This window comes from Heterodontus francisci, chromosome 17, assembly GCF_036365525.1.
Source record: "Heterodontus francisci isolate sHetFra1 chromosome 17, sHetFra1.hap1, whole genome shotgun sequence".
In the NCBI taxonomy this organism is placed as follows: domain Eukaryota; kingdom Metazoa; phylum Chordata; class Chondrichthyes; order Heterodontiformes; family Heterodontidae; genus Heterodontus; species Heterodontus francisci.
Window position 1 is genome coordinate 60690690 of NC_090387.1, and position 20610 is coordinate 60711299.

General features: G+C 42.8%; 1 protein-coding gene across 5 annotated transcripts in view; it reads left to right on the plus strand.

Annotated features, from left to right (window-relative positions):
* The window catches only part of dus2 (dihydrouridine synthase 2), a 111016-nt gene that overhangs the window by 30417 nt on the left and 59989 nt on the right, over positions 1–20610 (plus strand). For all 5 annotated transcript variants that reach the window (XM_068049489.1, XM_068049490.1, XM_068049493.1 and 2 more), the window contains exon 7: positions 2105–2152. In XM_068049489.1, coding sequence (XP_067905590.1) covers positions 2105–2152 — 48 coding nt within the window. The remainder of the gene's footprint in view (positions 1–2104; positions 2153–20610) is intronic.

The window sequence follows — 20610 nt, forward strand, 5'->3', positions numbered from 1 at the left end:
GGATACTGGATAGGTTGGAGGATAGGATACTGGATAGGTTGGAGGATAGGATACTGGATAGGTTGGAGGATAGGATACTGGATAGGTTGGAGGATAGGATACTGGATAGGTTGGAGGATAGGATACTGGATAGGTTGGAGGATAGGATACTGGATAGGTTGGAGGATAGGATACTGGATAGGTTGGAGGATAGGATACTGGATAGGTTGGAGGATAGGATACTGGATAGGTTGGAGGATAGGATACTGGATAGGTTGGAGGATAGGATACTGGATAGGTTGGAGGATAGGATACTGGATAGGTTGGAGGATAGGATACTGGATAGGTTGGAGGATAGGATACTGGATAGACTCGAGGATAGGATACTGGATAGACTCGAGGATAGGATACTGGATAGACTCGAGGATAGGATACTGGATAGACTCGAGGATAGGATACTGGATAGACTCGAGGATAGGATACTGGATAGACTCGAGGATAGGATACTGGATAGACTCGAGGATAGGATACTGGATAGACTCGAGGATAGGATACTGGATAGACTCGAGGATAGGATACTGGATAGACTCGAGGATAGGATACTGGATAGACTCGAGGATAGGATACTGGATAGACTCGAGGATAGGATACTGGATAGACTCGAGGATAGGATACTGGATAGACTCGAGGATAGGATACTGGATAGACTCGAGGATAGGATACTGGATAGACTCGAGGATAGGATACTGGATAGACTCGAGGATAGGATACTGGATAGACTCGAGGATAGGATACTGGATAGACTCGAGGATAGGATACTGGATAGACTCGAGGATAGGATACTGGATAGACTCGAGGATAGGATACTGGATAGACTCGAGGATAGGATACTGGATAGACTCGAGGATAGGTTGGAGGATAGGTTGGAGGATAGGATACTGGATAGACTCGAGGATAGGATACTGGATAGACTCGAGGATAGGATACTGGATAGACTCGAGGATAGGATACTGGATAGACTCGAGGATAGGTTGGAGGATAGGATACTGGATAGGTTGGAGGATAGGATACTGGATAGACTCGAGGATAGGATACTGGATAGACTCGAGGATAGGATACTGGATAGACTCGAGGATAGGATACTGGATAGGTTGGAGGATAGGATACTGGATAGGTTGGAGGATAGGATACTGGATAGGTTGGAGGATAGGATACTGGATAGACTCGAGGATAGGATACTGGATAGACTCGAGGATAGGATACTGGATAGACTCGAGGATAGGATACTGGATAAACTCGAGGATAGGATACTGGATAGACTCGAGGATAGGATACTGGATAGGCTAGCCTCTCCCAGTACTTGGCGCTGTGTTCAATGAAGCCTCTCCCTGCTCACCGCACTCTTTCTTTCAAATGAAAATGATCATACCATAAATTGTGACTTTCAAGGTGAAAAGTGATCTTGATCTGTATGGTCAGATGTGTTGCTCCACTAGTAATGCAATGTTCAGTTAATGACAAGGAGCATTGTGACCTGATTTCAGGCGTTAAATCCCTTGGTATAAGATTTTGCATTTATGAAATATGTGCAAATGGGACACAGTCCAACAGCAATGTTTACACAAATTCTAATGCTTGAGATTGTACATTAATATCCTCTCTTTGCTTACTAATTACATTCTAATGTGCTGTGGTAACCAACTGAGATTGTGCTTCCTGCCTTAGTATTGAAGCAGAAATGTTGCATTTAACATTATGGAAATATTAGATATTTAAATATAGTTGAAATTCCAAAAAAGTACCTTAGATCTTATGGAAACTGGCAGTTTCTGCACCTCTCTGCACCTTAATAGTGTCACCTTGCCTTTTGAGGCAGATGGTGAAACAGCAACAACTTGCATTTATATAGCACCTTTAACATAGTAAATTGTCACAATATCCCAAGTATTTCACAGAAACCACTTCTTTAGGAAGACCTCAGGATCTCCTTGGGCACTTACACTTCATATTGCTGTCTGGAATGAGGAAGCTATTACTATGGTTTGCTTATTACTTACTATATAGATTCTTTTTTTTAAGCAGTTTCAGCTCCAATTAATCTTTGTTTTCCTTTGTATTTATGTAGGGTGGCATGGGAGTAGCACTGTTATCCAACCCTGACAAAATTGAAGCTGTAAGTGGTTGCACAATTATCTTTCAAGTGTTCGCTGTCGATCTGCAAACAAATAAGGAATTGTTTCTAAAAGTGTTAATGGTTTACTGAGGGAATGTAATAGCTGTGTTTCAAAATCCTTGCTGCCCATTTCTCAATGCATATTCCAAACTGTGAAAACTTGCTTGGAGTCTGTATATGTATGGGAGGGAGAAGGGAATGGTAGGTTATGCTGATATAGTTAGATGAGAAAGGATGGGAGGAGGCTCAAGCAGAGTTAAAACTCTGACATGGACTGGTTGGACTGAATGGCCTGTTTCTGGGCTGTGCACTCTATAATTTCACTTTCTGTCACTATAACGAAGGATATTTAACATTGTCTCCAGTGAAAGGACATGTCAGACTGTTGAAAGATTTTCTGAGAGGGTGAAGAAGGAAGTTGCTGGCGAGGAGTTTAATTTTTGTTCTTCTGTTTTTTGAGACAGAAACGTGACATAAGCCTACCTGCTTCCCAGCGAAAGATTGTTTGCCAAATCCTGCAGAGTTATTACAGCTGTAATAGTAATTAATAAAGGAAAGTCTTGCATTTAAATAGCACCTTTCATATTCACACATACAAAGCTTTGCTCTATAAAGAATATATGCATGAAGTTCATATTTATTTTTAAAAAAAAAACACATTTCCACTTTTCACAACCTCAGGACTTCCCAAAGCGCTTTACAGGCAGTGAAGGAGCAGGAGTAGGCCATTCGGCCCCTTGATCCTGTTCCGCCATCCAGTAAGATTATGGCTGATCTGATTGTGGCCTCAACTGCACTTTCCTGCCTGTCCCCCATAACCCTTGTAGATCAAAAATCTGCCTCAGACTTGAATATATTCAATGACCCAGACTCCACTGCTCTCTGAGGTAGAGAACTCCAAAGATTAACAACCTCTGAGAGAAGCAATTCCTCCTCATCTCCGTCTTAAATGCGAGACCCCTTATTCTGAAACTGTGCCTCCTAGTTCTAGGTTCCCTCGCGAGGGGAAACATCCTCTCAGCATCTACCCTGTCAAGCCCCCTCAAAATGTTATATGTTTCAATAAGATCACCTCTCATTTTTCTAAAGTCCAGTGAGTATCGGCCCAACCTGCTCAACCTCTCCTCATAAGACAACTCCTTCATTCCAGGAATCAACCTAGTGAACCTTCTCTGAACTGCTCCAATGCAAGTATATCTCTCCTTAAGTAAGGAGACCAAAACAGTATGCAGTAGTCTAGGTGTGGTCTCACCAATGTCCTATACTGTTGTAGCAATACTGCCCTACTTTTATACTCCATCCCCCTTGCAATAAAGGCCAACAGTCTGTTTACCTTCCTAATTACTTGCTGTACCTGCATGCCAACTTTTTGTGATTCATGTACAAGAGCACCCAGATCCGTGTCTCTCTATTAAAATAATAATCTGCTTTTCTATTCTTCCTACCAAGGTGGATAACCTCACAATTTCCCATATCATACACCATCTGCCAAATCTTTGCCCAATCACTTAACCTAATATCCCTTTGCAGACTCTTTGTGTCCCCCTCACAACTTGCTTTCCTACCCATCATTTTATTGTCTGCAAATTTGGCTATAGTACACTTTGGGCTGGATCTTGTTTTCTTCCCGACTGTGGGTTTCATGGGGGGGGGTGCAGAGAATCGGAGTGGCTGCGGCCACCACAGAACACGACACCAGGATTGCAGATTCCTGTTCTCCCGGGGATAGGATAGGCCGATGATGGTCTTCCTGCCCAGAGGCCAATTAAGGGCCTCTTCCTGCTGTCGCTGGGATCTTAGAAGCGGCGGGGGTGGCCTCCACCACGCAGGGAGGACTCCTTGGAAAACGAGGTGCCCTCCCTGTGGGCTTGAGGTTGGGGGGGACCCTCCTTTGTGGGCAATTTGTGGCCCATAAAGGACCCACACTAAGAACAAATGTACCCCCCGGACCCCCCTCCCCCTGGACCAAATGCCCACCCCACCTCCCGGGCCCTTCTGGACTTACCCCAGTGACCTCGCCTCACTTACCTGAGGTCCGGGGTTCCCACTAAAGGCCTGCTCGGGTTTAAAATTGAAACCTGATCCGGGTCCGACCCAACCGCAGCCAACGCGACCCAGGCCCGGGTCCTTTCATTTTTTTTCAAGCCCGACCCGTCCCAGGTATTGCAATAAATTTAATGATATCAAACAAATTATTGTACTCTACCTTGTTCAAATGGTGATAATTGTGATCCTGTTCATCCATTCCGGCAGCAGGCTATTCCTGCAGATGGAGTTGTGGGGAATCATGGGTGAGCCTGATCCCGTGACTTCCTGGAAGCAGCACTGTCCAGCCCGGCCCGACCCGAGCTCGAACCGGACACATGTAGTCAGGTTCGGGTCGGGTAGCCAGGCTTTAGTTCCAATGCTGGGCCTGGGTCTGACGTCTCTGCAGTACTGGCAATGGCCACCACTCCCAGTAGCGCTGCTGATACTGATGAGCTGCTGGCCCTCTGATTGGCCCGCAGCTCTTGGGGGCAGGATCCCTGTCCGTATTAAGTGTTTAAAGGGATGGGGATCTGCCGCCTCAAACTTTGACCCCAAAAGACCGGAGGATCACTCCAGGGATCAGAAAAAATTGAGAGGTTGGGTTCCCCCCCACCAACGTTTTGGCCCGGTACTGGGAGCCCCACCTCGCATAAAATCCTGCTCTTTGTCCCTTCATCCAAGTCACTAATATAGATTGTAAATAGTTGAGGCCCTGGCGCTTATCCCTGCGGCACTCCACTAGTCAGAGTTTACCAACCTGAAAATGCCCCATTTATCCAAACTCTGTGTTTCCTGTTGTTAGCCAAACCTCTATCTATGCTAATATATTAACCCAACCCCATGAGCTCTTATCTTATGTAGCAACCTTTTTATGGCACCTGGTCAACAAGTTTAGTAGTAGTTCAGCACAGAAGTCTTAATTTACAATTTATTTACGCTTCATTTAGCCCTTCAAGAGATTACAGGGAATAATTCTGGTCATAGTAAAGCAAGTGTGATTTCCAGTGACAGAGGATTTGCATCCAGAACACCCACCAAATGAAGGCTCTGTGCTCCCACAATGGATTGATGAGTTTATTCAGTGAGCGGTTGAGCTGTACGGACTGGGCAGGACCAAAATTATGTTTTAACCTTCTGTGGTTGAATTGCCCGCTTCCGCCATTGAGGTTTGTGCATGATTAACGGCAGAGGTGGTGGAGAGTGCCTAGTGCCTTTCAAACCTTGCTTCAACAAAGGGTGAACGCCTTCAAAAAAAAGGCAGAGGATTAAAATTACTGGAGGGAAAAGGTTGCTCGCTGTAAAAATTCAATAACATTTATAAAGCAAAGGCTGCTGTGTTACTGATAGAACACTGAATATTACTGTAGCAGTTAAACTGTTGGTGTTGGCCAAAAAAGCAGCATATTGTTATTAAGATGAAAGAGGTATGGAAACAATATTTTAAAAAAACCTTTAATTTAATAAAACATAACAATCTTGTTTGCTATAATTTTAAATGAAATCCAGACGTTGATTCTTGGTAACTATTTATAGCTCAGTGTAACATAGAGCAACAAATTTACATCGACAAATACAATATACTGCTGTTGTTTTTTTTAAGATTCTCCATTAGATCAATTGCATTAGGAGTAAACATTGGCTTAACAATTTATGGATGCGGAAAACAAATCAATAATGATTACCAAGAGCAGGACCTTTCAAGCAATGTTCCCTCAGAGCTGAAAAGCTTGCAGTGTTGAGCAGTCATGTGTAACACACATTTTATTAAATAACTAAAATATCACAAAACATTTTATATAGCGAAGCTCTATGTTGGAGGAAACCTTTCCGCAGTTCTCAACACTGCTCATTGCTGCTCTGGACTTTGAATAGTCTTGCCTTTCTCCACCTGCCCAACCCGTTCTCTCCAGCTTCGCTCGCCTCTTCATTGTGCAGTATCAACAGGAATTGTGGACCTGAGCTACTGGCTCAGCTTTTTCTTCACATCACAGGGGGTCTGCACAGAGTTGGAGAGCCCACCAAAACCCTTCCGAAAACCCGTTGTGAATTCTCGAGCTACACAGGCGGAGGCAAAGGAAGCGTGCACTCGCCTCCAGTAGTCCAGCCTGCTAGTCTCAACACAACTGTCCATTTCAAAATAAGCGCACACAGCCTGGCTATTTAAAAGTGCCAGTGGGAAGTGTGATTTTAAATTAGCTAGGCTCTGCGCTGACCCTTAAGGAGGAAAATAAACACTGCTGTAGAGTTACAGGATTCTGAAGTCAGCGCAAGACAACATGGGACAGGTCCAACTAATTTCTGCTGGGGTAAAATTATATAAGAATGTAAGAAATAGAAGCAGGAGGTAGGCTATTTGGCCCTTCGAGCCTCCTGCACCAATCAAGATCATGGCTGATCTACCTCAATGCCATCTTTGCGTACTTTCCCCATATCCTTTAATACTCAAACGTCTGTCAGTCTCTCTAGAATTTAGTCAAAGACTGAGCAGCCACAGCTCTCTGGATTAGAGAATATCAAAGGTTTGCAACCCTTTGAGTGAAGGAAAGTCTCCTCAGCTGAGTCCTAGATGATTGAGCCCCTATTCTGAGACAGTGACCCCTAGTTCTAGACTCCCCAGCCCAGGGAAACATCCTCTCAGCATCTACTCTGCCAAGCTCTTTAAGAAACGTATGGGGAAAAATTACTTTGCGTAAGTGGTACTATGCAGGCTTGCGTCGAATCCCTAGGGACGCACAGCGATGTGGGCCGCTACCTGCGTGGCCCACACAGCATTCCTCCTTTGAAGAGCATTGAAGACTGCTGTGTGGGCTGTGCAGTTACTGACCAATGGAACTGCCTGTCCCCGGGAATCAACGTAGCCTGCATGTGCTATGTAAGCAAATTTTTCCCCTTGTATGTTTTAATTCGATTACCTTGTCATCTTCTAAATTCTAGGGAATGTAGGCATAGTCTATTCAATTTCTCCTCATTGGACAATCCCCGGTCTGGTTCACCAGTCCAGTGAACCTTTGTTGCTCAAAATGGGCTGGATTTAAGAGCCCAGGGCGGCTCATTTAAATAGCATGGGGGGCCCGCTCTTCCACCCCTCCCCCACCCCAATCACATGGAGGGGGCGGGCTGTCCGTCCCTGGCAATGGCATCAGCTGCCTGTGCAGAGGCACTGGTGCCGTTTTTAAAGGGCAGCCAGCCCTGCCAGTCAACATGTATTTTTTTAAAGATACACCCCTCAAAATTTATTAAATAAATTTCTAACGCCCCTTTCCCAACCCTTAATATCAATTACATTAACTATTTGCCCTTCCCCCCCACCCCCCATCCAAAACACACCTTTCAGATCTGGTATTTGAGCAAAAATTACGACGGATTATTCCATAACTAAACCGGTGGATGCAGCTATATTTCCAGAGATTGCCTTATCTCATAAATTTGCATGTGACCCTTGTGCTAAATACCAAACTGAGTTGATGCAATAAAAATCAAATTTCTGGAGGATAGCAAATGTTGTCCCCTTGTTCAAGAAGGGGAGTAGAGACAGCCCTGGTAATTATAGACCTGTGAGCCTTACTTCGGTTGTGGGTAAAATGTTGGAAAAGGTTATAAGAGATAGGATTTATAATCATCTTGAAAATAATAAGTTCATTAGAGATAGTCAGCACGGTTTTGTGAAGGGTAGGTCGTGCCTCACAAACCTTATTGAGTTTTTTGACAAGGTGACCAAACAGGTGGATGAGGGTAAAGCCGTGGATGTGGTCTATATGGATTTCAGTAAGGTGTTTGATAAAGTTCCCCACGGTAGGCTATTGCAGAAAATACAGAAGTATGGGATTGAAGGTGAATTAGTGCTTTGGATCAGAAATTGGCTAGCTGAAAGAAGACAGAGGGTGGTGGTTGATGGTAAATGTTCATCCTGGAGTATAGTTTCTTGTGGTGTACCGCAAGGATCTGTTTTGGGGCCACTGCTGTTTGTCATTTTTATAAATGACCTGGATGAGGGTGTAGAAGGGTGGGTTAGTAAATTTGCGGATGACACGAAGGTCGGTGGAGTTGTGGATAGTGCCGAAGGATGTTGTAGGTTACAGAGGGACATAGATAGGCTGCAGAGCTGGGCTGAGAGATGGCAAATGGAGTTTAATGCGGAAAAGTGTGAGGTGATTCACTTCGGAAGGAGTAACAGGATTGCAGAATACTGGGCTAATGGGAAGATTCTTGGTAGCGTAGATGAGCAGAGAGATCTTGGTGTCCAGGTACATAAATCCCTGAAAGTTGCCACCCAGGTTAATAGAGCTGTTAAGAAGGCATATGGTGTGTTAGCTTTTATTAGTAGGGGGATCGAGTTTAGGAGCCACGAGGTCATGCTGCAGCTGTACAGAACTCTTGTGCGGCCGCACCTGGAGTATTGCGTGCAGTTCTGGTCACTGCATTACAGGAAGGATGTGGAAGCTTTGGAAAAGGTGCAGAGGAGATTTACTAGGATGTTGCCTGGTATGGAGGGAAGGTCTTACGAGGAAAGGCTGAGGGACTTGAGGTTGTTTTCGTTAGAGAGAAGGAGGAGAAGAGGTGACTTAATAGAGACATATAAGATAATCAGAGGGTTGGACAGGGTGGATAGTGAGAGCCTTTTTCCTCGGATGGTGATGGCAAACACGAGGGGACATAGCTTTAAGTTGAGGGGTGATAGATATAGGACAGATGTCAGAGGTAGTTTCTTTACACAGAGAGTAGTAGGGGCGTGGAACGCCCTGCCTGCAACAGTAGTAGACTCACCAACTTTAAGGGCATTTAAGTGGTCATTGGATAGACATATGGATGAAAATGGAATAGTGTAGGTCAGGTGGTTTCACAGGTCGGCGCAACATCGAGGGCTGAAGGGCCTGTACTGCGCTGTTATGTTCTATGTTCATTCACATGAAAAGCATAATGCTCCCGTTTAGAATAGTTAAAATTAGTTTCTGGTGACCGCTTGATAATGTCAGTCCTGACCTGTCTCCTCATGCACACAAACTTAGCTAATTGGGAGTTCGTCACATGGGCCCAGCCGCTAATTACTACTTCCCATAGCTCTTTAATAATGCAGGTGCTTCACGTGGTGTGTAGAAAGTTACCACTTTCTTCTGGATACCTACAACAGCAAACAGAGCAAGAGTCACCATGTAGTTTCATTGGACTAGATACCATAATCTGAAGTGGAAAAAAAAGTCATAAGGAAACATCACAAATCAATTCAGACTATATTCCCAGTGGCAGTATTAAAATAAATCGTCTAGCCCTCCCTCTGTGCCCTCAAGTTACTAATTAAGAATGCTTCACTGGGAATTCGGTGTGTGGGCTTGACATATACACGATAACAGCAGTGCCCAGGAAGGACTGGGCTGAGAGCTTGTTCTGTCTCTCACTATGAAGGCTGTGCCTGCATCATAACTGGGAAAGCTGCCAGCAAGTCATTGCAAAATTTATGTTACTTTGTTTATTTTTCCTGAAGATGGCTTTATCTGAATATTGTATCCCACAGCTTTTGTGTTATAAAATTTGTCAAACAGCAATGGTAAGGTTTAGAACTCAATATTTCAAGTAACTGCTTTTTTTTTTAGAAAAAGAGACATTTTGAATCAATCTTGTCTCCACTGAGAATCATTAAGTGGGTAGAAAGCTGATTCACAGACAAATAGGAAAACAGGGAACACTGGAAATTTAAACGGTTATGATGTGCCTCATAAAGTTCTTGTAACTATTTCCATATCCTGCAAATAGTTTCCCATGGTCATGAGCAGCTGATTATCTGCAACTAAGACAGAGGTCATTGTAACAAAGGCTTTTATTTAGCATTCCTTTTTTCAAAAAAGAACAGGGCAGAAATTACCGTCAAAATAACAGTGAAGCTATTAGTGCTCACTGTTCATGCACAAATTGCACAGCGACTTCAGGCGAGGGCAAATGTGCATTTAAATACAAAATCAAAAGTTGCTGTTCGAGATGTGCTGCTCTGCATTAGCTTCGCGAAAACAGCATCTCACTGTCTGGCTCACCCTTCAAATGCATTAAATGCCACTAAGTTTCTGTATTTGCACTGTAGTTACAAAGTAAACCGGCCACAGAGAGTTTGATCTTGTCCATTTCAGTCTAAGTACCCTTTTTAACACTGTGAAACATTTTAATTACTACCAAAAAACTTCTCTGGCCCTGAAAATTAACAGTTACAAATGTGAAGTCTCATTTCATCAATTTTTAATTTTTTTAACCTTCTCTTCTTGTTTCTCTTTTCTCTCTCAGCTTATTCAATCTTTCTTTCCCTCTCATTATTTCGCTTTCTGTACCTGATTTGACTTTGAATTCATTATTCTAACTTACACTTCCTCGTTTAGACTCTGTGCTATTCAATCCTCAATTCTTCAAGCTGAGTGGTTAAGGAGATGAGCAGTTACTTGCCCTGTTCACTCAGATCTCAGATGCCCTTTAGAGGGCACTATGCCATTTCTCTCCCACGAACTGCAATTTTCTGTACAAAGTCTCATGGAAAGTAAACATGCAAGAGAAAGTCTAACAAACAGCAGGTGCCATTTAATTGCTGCCTGCAGTGAATTTTGGCCCAACGTTGTTAAACTTAGTGAAGGTCTGCTGGGGAACTAACCCTAACCCAACCTTGCCTTCTGCTTTTTAAAAAGGTCTTTGATCTGGGTTATTTGTTGTCCTGGTAACCAAGATCCCTGTCTTGTCCTCAAGCAAAGTTGATGTGAAGTCACATGTCTTCTCTGACTCCATCTTACACTGCATTAAAAGTCACAGTTTTAAAACATAATCATGCTACAATGTCCAGTGTTCGTAACACTCTTTAAACCACACTCAGTAATCGTCTGTGTCTGCTAAGCTCCTGGTATTATCCTTACAGAACATGGGGGAAAAAAAAACAACAAACCTGTTTGTTAAAATTGAATTCTTGCCTGAACCTGCAACTGGATGAAGCAGCAAATTGCTGATGTAACTATAGAAACCATTAGTTAGTAGGTAGATTTTCAGTGCAGGACTATACATATTGATCAAAGACATGTGCAACACTTGAACAATTAATGCACCCTATTTTGCACAGGTTGGTAGATTGTGGGTGAAGTTCCTCCCATGAGACACATCAAGTGCCACCCCTTTTACAGAGAGCAGTCCACTAATACTATCGGGTGGGGTTAGCCCATTGAAATTGAAAAACAGGTAGATCCTCTGCCTCTTTCTTGAACAGTGGCCCAACCAGTTCCTGTCCAACTGCTACCCTCTTCTATAATAAAATCAAAATACTGCAGATGCTGGAAATCTGAAATAAAAACAAAGTGCTGGAAATACTCAGCAGGTCAGGCAGCATGTGAATGGCATAAACTGAGAGAGGGGAATATGCAACGAGACCTGGGTGTTCTTGTACACCAGTCACTGAAGGTAAGCATGCAGGTCCAACAGGCGGTAGAAAAATGGTATGTTGGCCTTCATAGCAAGAGGATTCGAGTACAGGAGCAGGGATGTCTTGCTTCAATTTTACAGGGCCTTGGTGAGGCCACACCTGGAATATTGTGTGCAGTTTTGGTCTCCTTATCTGAGGAAGGATGTTCTTGCTATAGAGGGAGTGCAGCGAAGGTTTACCAGACTGATTCCTGGGATGGCAGGACTGACGTATGAGCAGAGATTGAGTCAGTTAGGATTATATTCGCTGGAGTTCAGAAGAGTGAGGGGGGATCTCATAGAAACCTATAAAATTCTAACAGGACTTGACAGGGTAGATGCAGGAAGGATGTTCCCGATGGTGGGGGAGTCCAAAACCAGGGGTCAAAGTCTAAGGATACGGGGTAAACCTTTCAGGACTGAGATGAAGAGAAATTTCTTCACCCAGAGAGTGGTGAGCCTGTGGAATTCGCTACCACAGAAAGCAGTTGAGGCCAAAATATTGTATGTTTTCAAGAAGGAGTTAGATATAGCTCTTGGGGCGAAAGGGATCAAAGGATATGGGGGGAAAGCGGGAACAGGTTACTGAGCTGGATAATCAGCCATGATCATAATGAATGGCGGAGCAGACTCGAAGGGCCTTCAGTGTCTGGTGTACAAGAACACCCAGGTCTCATTGCATATTCCCCTCTCTCAGTTTATGCCATTCACATGCCTACTCCTGCTCCTATTTTCTATGTTTCTATGTGGAGAGAGAAGCAGAGTTAATGTTTCTGGTCTGTGACCTTTCATTAGAACTGCACCACAATAAAACCAGTAAAACTTTAAAAGAATTACCTATCTTGCAAGATCCTTTCTGGCCATGGGTCCATCTGCTGACAGCTTTCCCTGACATGACCAGCACTGTGTGCGACTTACAAAGCCTAGGGTTTAAATCGTGCCAGGGTTTAAATGCTATCATCGATCTTGACTTTTGAAAATTTACGCCCTTGCCACCCTGTGATGAATGACTCGCACGTTAAATTGGCAGGAGTACGGTGCAAAAAGGGAGGTAAGTACTCTGCTATTTTAACCCACTATGTGTCCAGTTCTCATCAGACAAGGTGGGGTGGGGCATTGTTCAGTGGAAAAGAAGTTAAAGAAACAGCATTGTATCATCTTGTTAGGTACTTTATAACCCTTTGGTCTCAATGTTGATTTTAGCAACTTCACACTTCAATTAAAGTTTCAGTTTTCTCTCTGGCAGTGAGTGCTGGCAATGGGGGAAGCTAGTGGGGTGGTGTTTGGGATGGGTCACCATCCCCACTCCCTGTCGGACCACTGCTGACAGGGTGGCCTCCACCCTTGATATCTACTTATTTTCTTCCACCAGACTCCTGGGCTGCTAAAGCCTGTTTTCTTCATTCCACTTACCCATCATATGTTACCTATTCTCACACTCCCAAATGTCTTGTTGCAATCTCCACCAGCAAGATCTCCTCGCACACTTCCGTGCTGTTTCCACCATTACTTTCCTACTCTGGAATTTGCTCCCTTGATTCCTCCATCTTGCTCCCACTTTTTCTGGTTTCAAAGGCTTCCACAAAACCTGTCTCCAACTAGGCCCCTGTATCCTCATCTCTAACTTTTGAGTTTTCCTTTTTCATCCTACATGATGGAGTTTACTGTTTGTCCTCTGCCCTTTAATGTGCCTTGAGATGTCTTTGGGCATCCTCCATTACGGATGTTGACACCCAAGACAGAGTTTAGAACATAGAGACGTGGGTGTTTCCAGGACAATGCACAAATTTATGAAGAGATACTGACAGAAGATCTTTCACTGGACAAAAGAAGATCAAGAGGATTGTGATCTTGGCTTTTAAAATGATGAGAGGTATAGACATAAATCAGCCATTTCATTTCAACCGAATCACAGAACTAGAAGGCACAAGGACAATTCCCTTGATGAACATAAAAGAAAAGCTAGATAGATACCTAATTTGTGTAAGATATCTGTTAAACTGTAAGGAATGATGTGAGAATCATCAAAGGAATAACTAGGTGATTAACAATGAACCCAATGTAATTTTATGCTCAATTGAATGTATACTGAGTGGGTATGGCAGCATTGCAACTGTCTTTATATCAAAGTGATTAGGGTGTTGGATTCCCTTTAAAGGACAAATTCTCTTTGAAGTTTTCTTTTGAATGCAATTTCAGGTTAATGCCTAAAATTGTTGTGACCATATTTGCATTTAATGATTCCATTAAGGAATGCCTGGTGTCTCAGGTTTTTGGCTCGTTTGATTTTCAAGCAATATTGGCCAACTAGCTCTTCAGTTGGATGCAGCACCATGCCATTAACATCCCATTAATTTTGAATAGAAGTGATATATTTTCAAACTTACATGATTTACATTTAACTAGGATGATACTGAGGCTAAAAGGTTAACTTATGAGGATAGGTTGCAAAGACTAGCCTTGTATTCCATTCAGTACAGAAGATTAAGGGGTCATCTAATTGAGGTGTTTAAGATGATTCAAGGATTTGATAGGGGAGATGGGTAGAGAGAGAGAGAGAGAGAAACTATCTGCTTTGGTGGGAGAGTCCAAAAGAGCGAGACCATTCAGGGGTGATGTCCGGAAGCACTTATTCACACAAAGGGTCTTGGAAATCTGGAACTGTCTCCTCTTAAGAGGCTATTGAGGCTAGGTCAATTGAAAATTTCAAAACTGAGATTCATAGTTTTTTGCTAGACAAGGATATTGAGGATTACAGAACCAAGGCAGATAGATGGAGTTAAAATAAGATCAACCATAATGTAATTGAATGGCAGGCTCAAGGGGCTAAATGGCCTACTCTTGTTCTATAACTTATCACTTTTCGGAGGAAAGGGAGCTAATGCAAATAACAGACTTGTCGGTTGGTTTTGGGAGGTCTGATGTCTTGCAAACATTGAAGGTTTACTCAACTTCTGCTCTGGTTGCAAGTGCTGAAAGTAGTGTTGCTTTGAAATGACAGCCGTGTTTCTCTGATATGGAGTGGCCTGACAGTCAAAGCTTTATTAACTTGTGTAAAATAATAAAAATTTCTGCACAGGAAGCCACTCAACCCTTTGCACCAATCCCTTTGCTGGTTTTACCTCCATATTGGAGATATCTGCTCTAATCTCATTGTTCTGCTCTTTCCCCTTTTTTTTGTTCTTCAAATAATGCCACTGAATATTTTGTATTCATCAGAGAGCAGACGGGGCTGCGGTTTAACGTCTCATCTGAAAGACAGCATCGTGTACAGTGATATTAAAAAAATTGCATTTTTTCAGTGCTTTTCATGACCTCAGGATGTTCCAAACTGCTTTACAGCCCATTAAATACTTTTCAAGTGTATTGTAGGAATTGCAGCAATCAATTTGCGCACAGCAATGCGCCAAAAAAACAACCATGAGACACTGACCAGATCATCTGTTTTTTTTTTTGCTGCTGTTGGTTGCAGGACAAATATTGGCCATGAAGCACTCCATGAATAATGCACTGAAGTGTCAGCCAGGATTGTGCGCTTAAGTACCTGAAGTGCAGCTTGAACCCACAACCTTCTGACTCGAAAGCAAGATTGTTATCACTGAGACGTGGCTTGCACCTTCTAGTTAGTAAATAGGAACATAGGAGCAGGAGTAGACCATTCAGCCCATCGAGCCTGCTCTGCCATTCAGTGCGATCATGGCTGATCTTCCACTTCAATGCCTTTTTCCCCACACTATCCCCATATCCCTTTGTCATTGGTATTTAGAAATCTGTCAATCTCAACTTTAAACACACTCAATGACTGAGCTTCCACAGCCCTGAGGTAGAGAATTCCAAAGATTCACAACCCTCTGAGAAAAGAAATTTCTCCTTGTCTTTGTCCTAAGTGGCTCCCCCCTTATTTTGAAATTATGTGCTCTGGTTCCAGACTCCCCAACCAGGGGAAACATCTTAGCTGCATCTACCCTATCTATCCCTTTAATTATTTTGTGGGTTTCAGTGAGATCACCTCTCATTCTTTGAAACTCCAGAGAATACAGACCCCGTTTCCCCACTGTCTCTTCATAGGACAATCCCTCCATCTCAGGAACAAATCTGGTGAACCTTTGTTGCACTGACTCTATGGCAATAATATCCTGCCTAAGGTAAGGGGACCAAAACTGCACACAGTACTCCAAGTGCGGTCTAACCAAGGTTCTATACAATTGAAGCAAGACTTCACTACTGCTGTACTCAAACCCTCTTGTGTTAAAGGCTAACATACCATTAGCCTTCCTAATTGCTTGCTGCACCTGCATGTTAGCTTTCAGTGACTTATTGACAAGGACACCCAGGTCCCTTTGTACATTTACACTTTCTAATCTCTTACCATTTAAGAAATACTCTGCATATCTGTTCTTCCTACCAAAATGAATAACCTCACATTTTTCCACATTATATTCCATCTGCCACGTTCTTGCCCACTCAGTAGATCTGTCTAAATCCCCTTGAAGCCGCTTTGCATCTTCCTCACAATAAATATTCCCACCTAGTTTTGCGTTATCTGCAAAATTGGAAATATTACATTGGTCCCCACATCCAAATCATTGAGATATATTGTGAACAGCTGGGGCCCAAGTACTGATCCTTGCAGTATCCCACTATGGTCGCAGCCTGCTAATGTGAGAATGACCCATTTATTCCTACTCTGTTTTCTGCCTTTAACCAATCCTTAATCCATGCCAGTATATTTTCTCCTATCCCTTGTGCTTTAATTATGCTAACCAACCTCCTCTGGGGGACTTAATCAAAAGCCTTCTGAAAATCCAGGTATACTACGTCCACCGACTTAAAGGCCTGCTCAGGTCGGGACAAAGAACCCGACCGAACCACAGCGGACCCAAGCTCGACCCAGCCCAAGTCCCTCCGATTTTGCCCCGAGCCCGACCCCAACTCGGTCCGACCCGACCATCCCTTCACTTACCTTCCAATTCGGAACCTCCAGGAAGCTGCAGCGCATGCATGATGACGTCATAGTGACATCATTCACTCAGTGCGCAGACTCAGTTTCATCCCGGACTTCCAGCTCAGGTAAGTCTTTTAATTTCAATACTTACCAGCAAAGCACTCACTGCGTGTTCGGCTCGGCCCGACCCTAGCCGAGGCCGAAAGCCGGATCTGGAAGAGGGGCCTGACCCAACCCAAACCCAGCACCTGTTGTCGGGTCCCTTCGGGTATGAGTCGGGTAGCAGGCCTTTTCACCAACTCCCCTTTATCAATTCTGTTAGTAATATCCTCAAAAACTCCAACAGGTTCGTCAAACATGATTTCCCATTCATAAATCCATGTTGACTATGCCCAATCTGATCATTATTATCCAAGTGTCTATTTATCACATCCTTTAGAATAGATTCTAACATTTTCCCTACTGCTGATGTAAGACTAACAGGTCTGTAGTTCCCTGTTCTCTCTCTCCCTCCCTTCTTAAATAGTGGGGTGACATTTGCTACCTTCCAATCTGCAGGAACCGCTCCAGAATCTATAGAATTTTGTAAGATGATCACCAATGCAATTACTATCTCCATAGCTACCTCTTTCAGTGCTCTGTTTTCTTGGCTTTTTGAATTACCCTTTTTAAGGATGGGAAAGAAACATTAAAATAACATCCTGTGAAGCTGCTACAAGTTCAAAAGGTCATAGAGTCATTACAGCACAGAATGAGGCCATTCAGGCTTTCTGTAGAGCAATCCAAACTGTCTCATTCTCCTGCTCAATTCCTGTAGCCTTGTAAATTTATTTCCCTCAAGCGCCCATCTAATTTCCTTTTGAAATCATTGATTGTCTCCGCTTCCACCACCCTCAAAGGCAGCAAGTTTTAGGTCATTACCACTCGCTGCATTAAAATGTTCTTCTTCACATCCCCCCTACATCTCTTGCCCAAAACCTTAAATCTGTGCCCCTAGTCCTTGTACTATAAGTTAATAAGAACAGCTTTTCTTCGTCTACCCTATCCAAACCTGTCAAAATCTTGTACACAGCTATCAAATCTCCCTTCAATCTCCTTTGCTCCAAGGAGAACAGCTCCAACTTCTCCAACCTAACTTTGTAACTAAAATAGCTCATACATGGAATCATTCTGGTAAATCTCCTCTGCACCCTCTCAAGGACCCTCATATCCTTCCTAAGATCCTGCATTTATAAAAATACAAAGAGTGTCTTCTGTGTTCATATAACATTTACAAAAGAATCGAGTCAATTGGTTACATCTTCAAAACATCCTTTTGAAATTTTAGATATGTTTGCACTGAGATTGATTTTAAGATTTCCTCATTTTTCTGCTTTGAATTTGTTTGACTTCTTGTTTCTATAGCAATGCCTGTTCTTCACCGGAGACAGAAAATGCATTGATTATAACAGGACAACAGCACAAAATATTGTGTATTTTGATATATTCACTATGTGCTCTTAGTGCTGTACCCGGAGAAAAACATGACATCTTGTACCACCTTCAAATTTCTTGCTTCATGGAAACTCACCAATTTGGGTCATCTTCCTTCCTCAGCTACACTGACATAAAATAACATGAAGTCTGGAATTGCTCATGGAAAGTTTGCATTGTCATGGTCTCTTGCACAACTCAATTACATTTCCTGAGAGATGAATTTAAACACAAGAGATTTCCTTTTAAAATCCTATGAATTTTGCTACAGATACTCATTAGATGATCACTTGAGATGCCGTAGCATACAAGGCTACGGGCCAAGTGCTGGAAAATGGGATTAGAATAGATAGGTGCTTGATAGCCAGCACAGACACAATGAGCCAAAGGACCTGTTTCTGTGCTGTATAACTCTATGACTACTATAACTCTATCTAGTAGAAAAACATCTAGAAACTGCAAATATAATAGAGTAGTCAGCATGGATTCCAAAAAGGAAGGTGAAGCTTGACTCATGTCATTGAATTCTTTGAAGAAGTAACAGAAATAGTAAATAAGAGTAGTAATAATTAGAGTTCCAAAAAGCCTTCAATAAGGTACTGCATTGTAGACACATGACTCAGATCACGTGGAGTCAAGTGACAAGTAGCAGAAGGATAGCAAGATGGCTACAAAGCAGAAAACAGAGTTAGTGAAAGCGGGAAGCAGTGGTCCATGAGGATCAGTGCTGGGGTCACAGTTGTTCAGCAGTTACATAAATGATTTGGACTCGGCAATTGGAAGTACAATATCAAAATTTGTGAATGACATGAAATTGGAGGTTTAGCTAAAACAGAGGAGGACTGTGACAAAATACAGGAAGACATTAATAAACTTGCAGAATGGCCCTGTGATTGGTAAATAAACTTCAATGTTAGGTAATTGTGAGGTAGAACATTTTTGTAGGAAGAATAAGGAGGTCACGTACCCCTTGGAAAATAAGTGTTTAAACAGGGTAGAGGAACAGAGGGATCCGGGGGTACAGATACACAATTCACTAAAAGTAGTGATGCACGTTAATAAGGCCATAAAAAATGTAAACAAAGCACTGGGGTACATTTCTAGAGGGATATAATTGAAAAGCAGAGAAGTTACGTTCAACTTGTATTGAGCCTTGGTTAGACCATACTTGGAGTATGGTGAACAGTTCTGGTCTCCATATTATAAAAAGGAAATAGAAATACTAGAGAAGCTGCAGAAAAGGTTTACTAGACTGATATAAGAACTGAGAGAATATACCATTGAGGAAAGATTGAACAGGCTGGGGCTCTTTTCTCTAGAAAGAAAACGACTCAGAGGTGACCTGATAGAAGCCTTCCAAGATTATGGAAAGATTTGATAGGGTAGGTGTAGGGAAGATGTTTCCACTGTAGGCAAGTCCAGAATGAGGGGGCATAAATATAAGATCGTCACGAATAAATTCAATAGGAAATTCAGGAAAAAGCTTTTTACGCAGAGAGTGATTAGAACCTGGTACCACAAGGAGTAATTGAGGCAAATAGCATAGATGCAGTGAAGGGGAAGCTAGATAAGCACGAGTGAAAAAGGAATGGAAGAATATGTCGATAGAGTTAGATGTTGAAGGGTGGAAGGAGTCATAGAGTCATTACAGCACAGAAAGAGGCCATTCAGCTCATTGAGTCCATGCCAGCTGTCTGTGGAGAAACCCAATCAGTCCCATTGCCCCACTTTATCTCCATAGCCCTGCAAGTTTATTTACATCAAGTCCCCGTCTAATTTCCTCTTGAAATCATTCATCATCTCGGTTTCCACCGCCCTCGTGGGCAGCGGGCTCCAGGTCATTACCACTCATTGTGTAAAAATGTTCTTCCTCACATTCCCCCTGCATCTCTTGCCCAAATTTTCTTTGTCTACTTTGTCTAAACTTGTCATAATCTTGTACACCTCTATCAAATCTCCTCTCAATCTCCTTTGCTCCAAGGAGAACAATCCCAGCTTCTCCAACCCAAACCTTGTAGCTAAAATCCCTCATCCCTGGAGCCATTCTGGTAAACCTCCTCTGCACTCTCCCAAGGATCCTCACATTCTTCTTGAAGTGTGGCGACCAGAACTGGGTACAATACTCTAGTTTTTATACTCTTTATAAAGGTTCAGCATAACATCCTTGTTTTTGTACTCAATGCCTCTATTTAAGAAACCCAAGTTCCCATAGGCTTTGCTAATTACTCTCTCAATATGACTTGCAACCTTCAAAGAACTTATGCACATGAATCCCCAGGTCCTTCTGTGTTCGTGTCTAATAAATTCTGTTAATGGATGTTAAATACCTAGTAGTTGAAGGTAATAGGGTGAACAGGTATTGGGTGTTGATTAGTTAATTGTACTCCGATGTATATATAAAGAGCCAACCAGCACTGACTGGGTGTTATTCAGAGTGGAGAAGTTAGTTCTGTGGCAAGCAATAAACAGTCTCCACAAAAGCATCCTAGTCTCAGTGTCTTCTTCACAAACAGGATTGGAAGTTTCTCTAACAGTAGGAGCAGAGGATTGTTGCCTGAAAGTGAAGATTGGCGACTAAGATTTATTTTCAGACAGG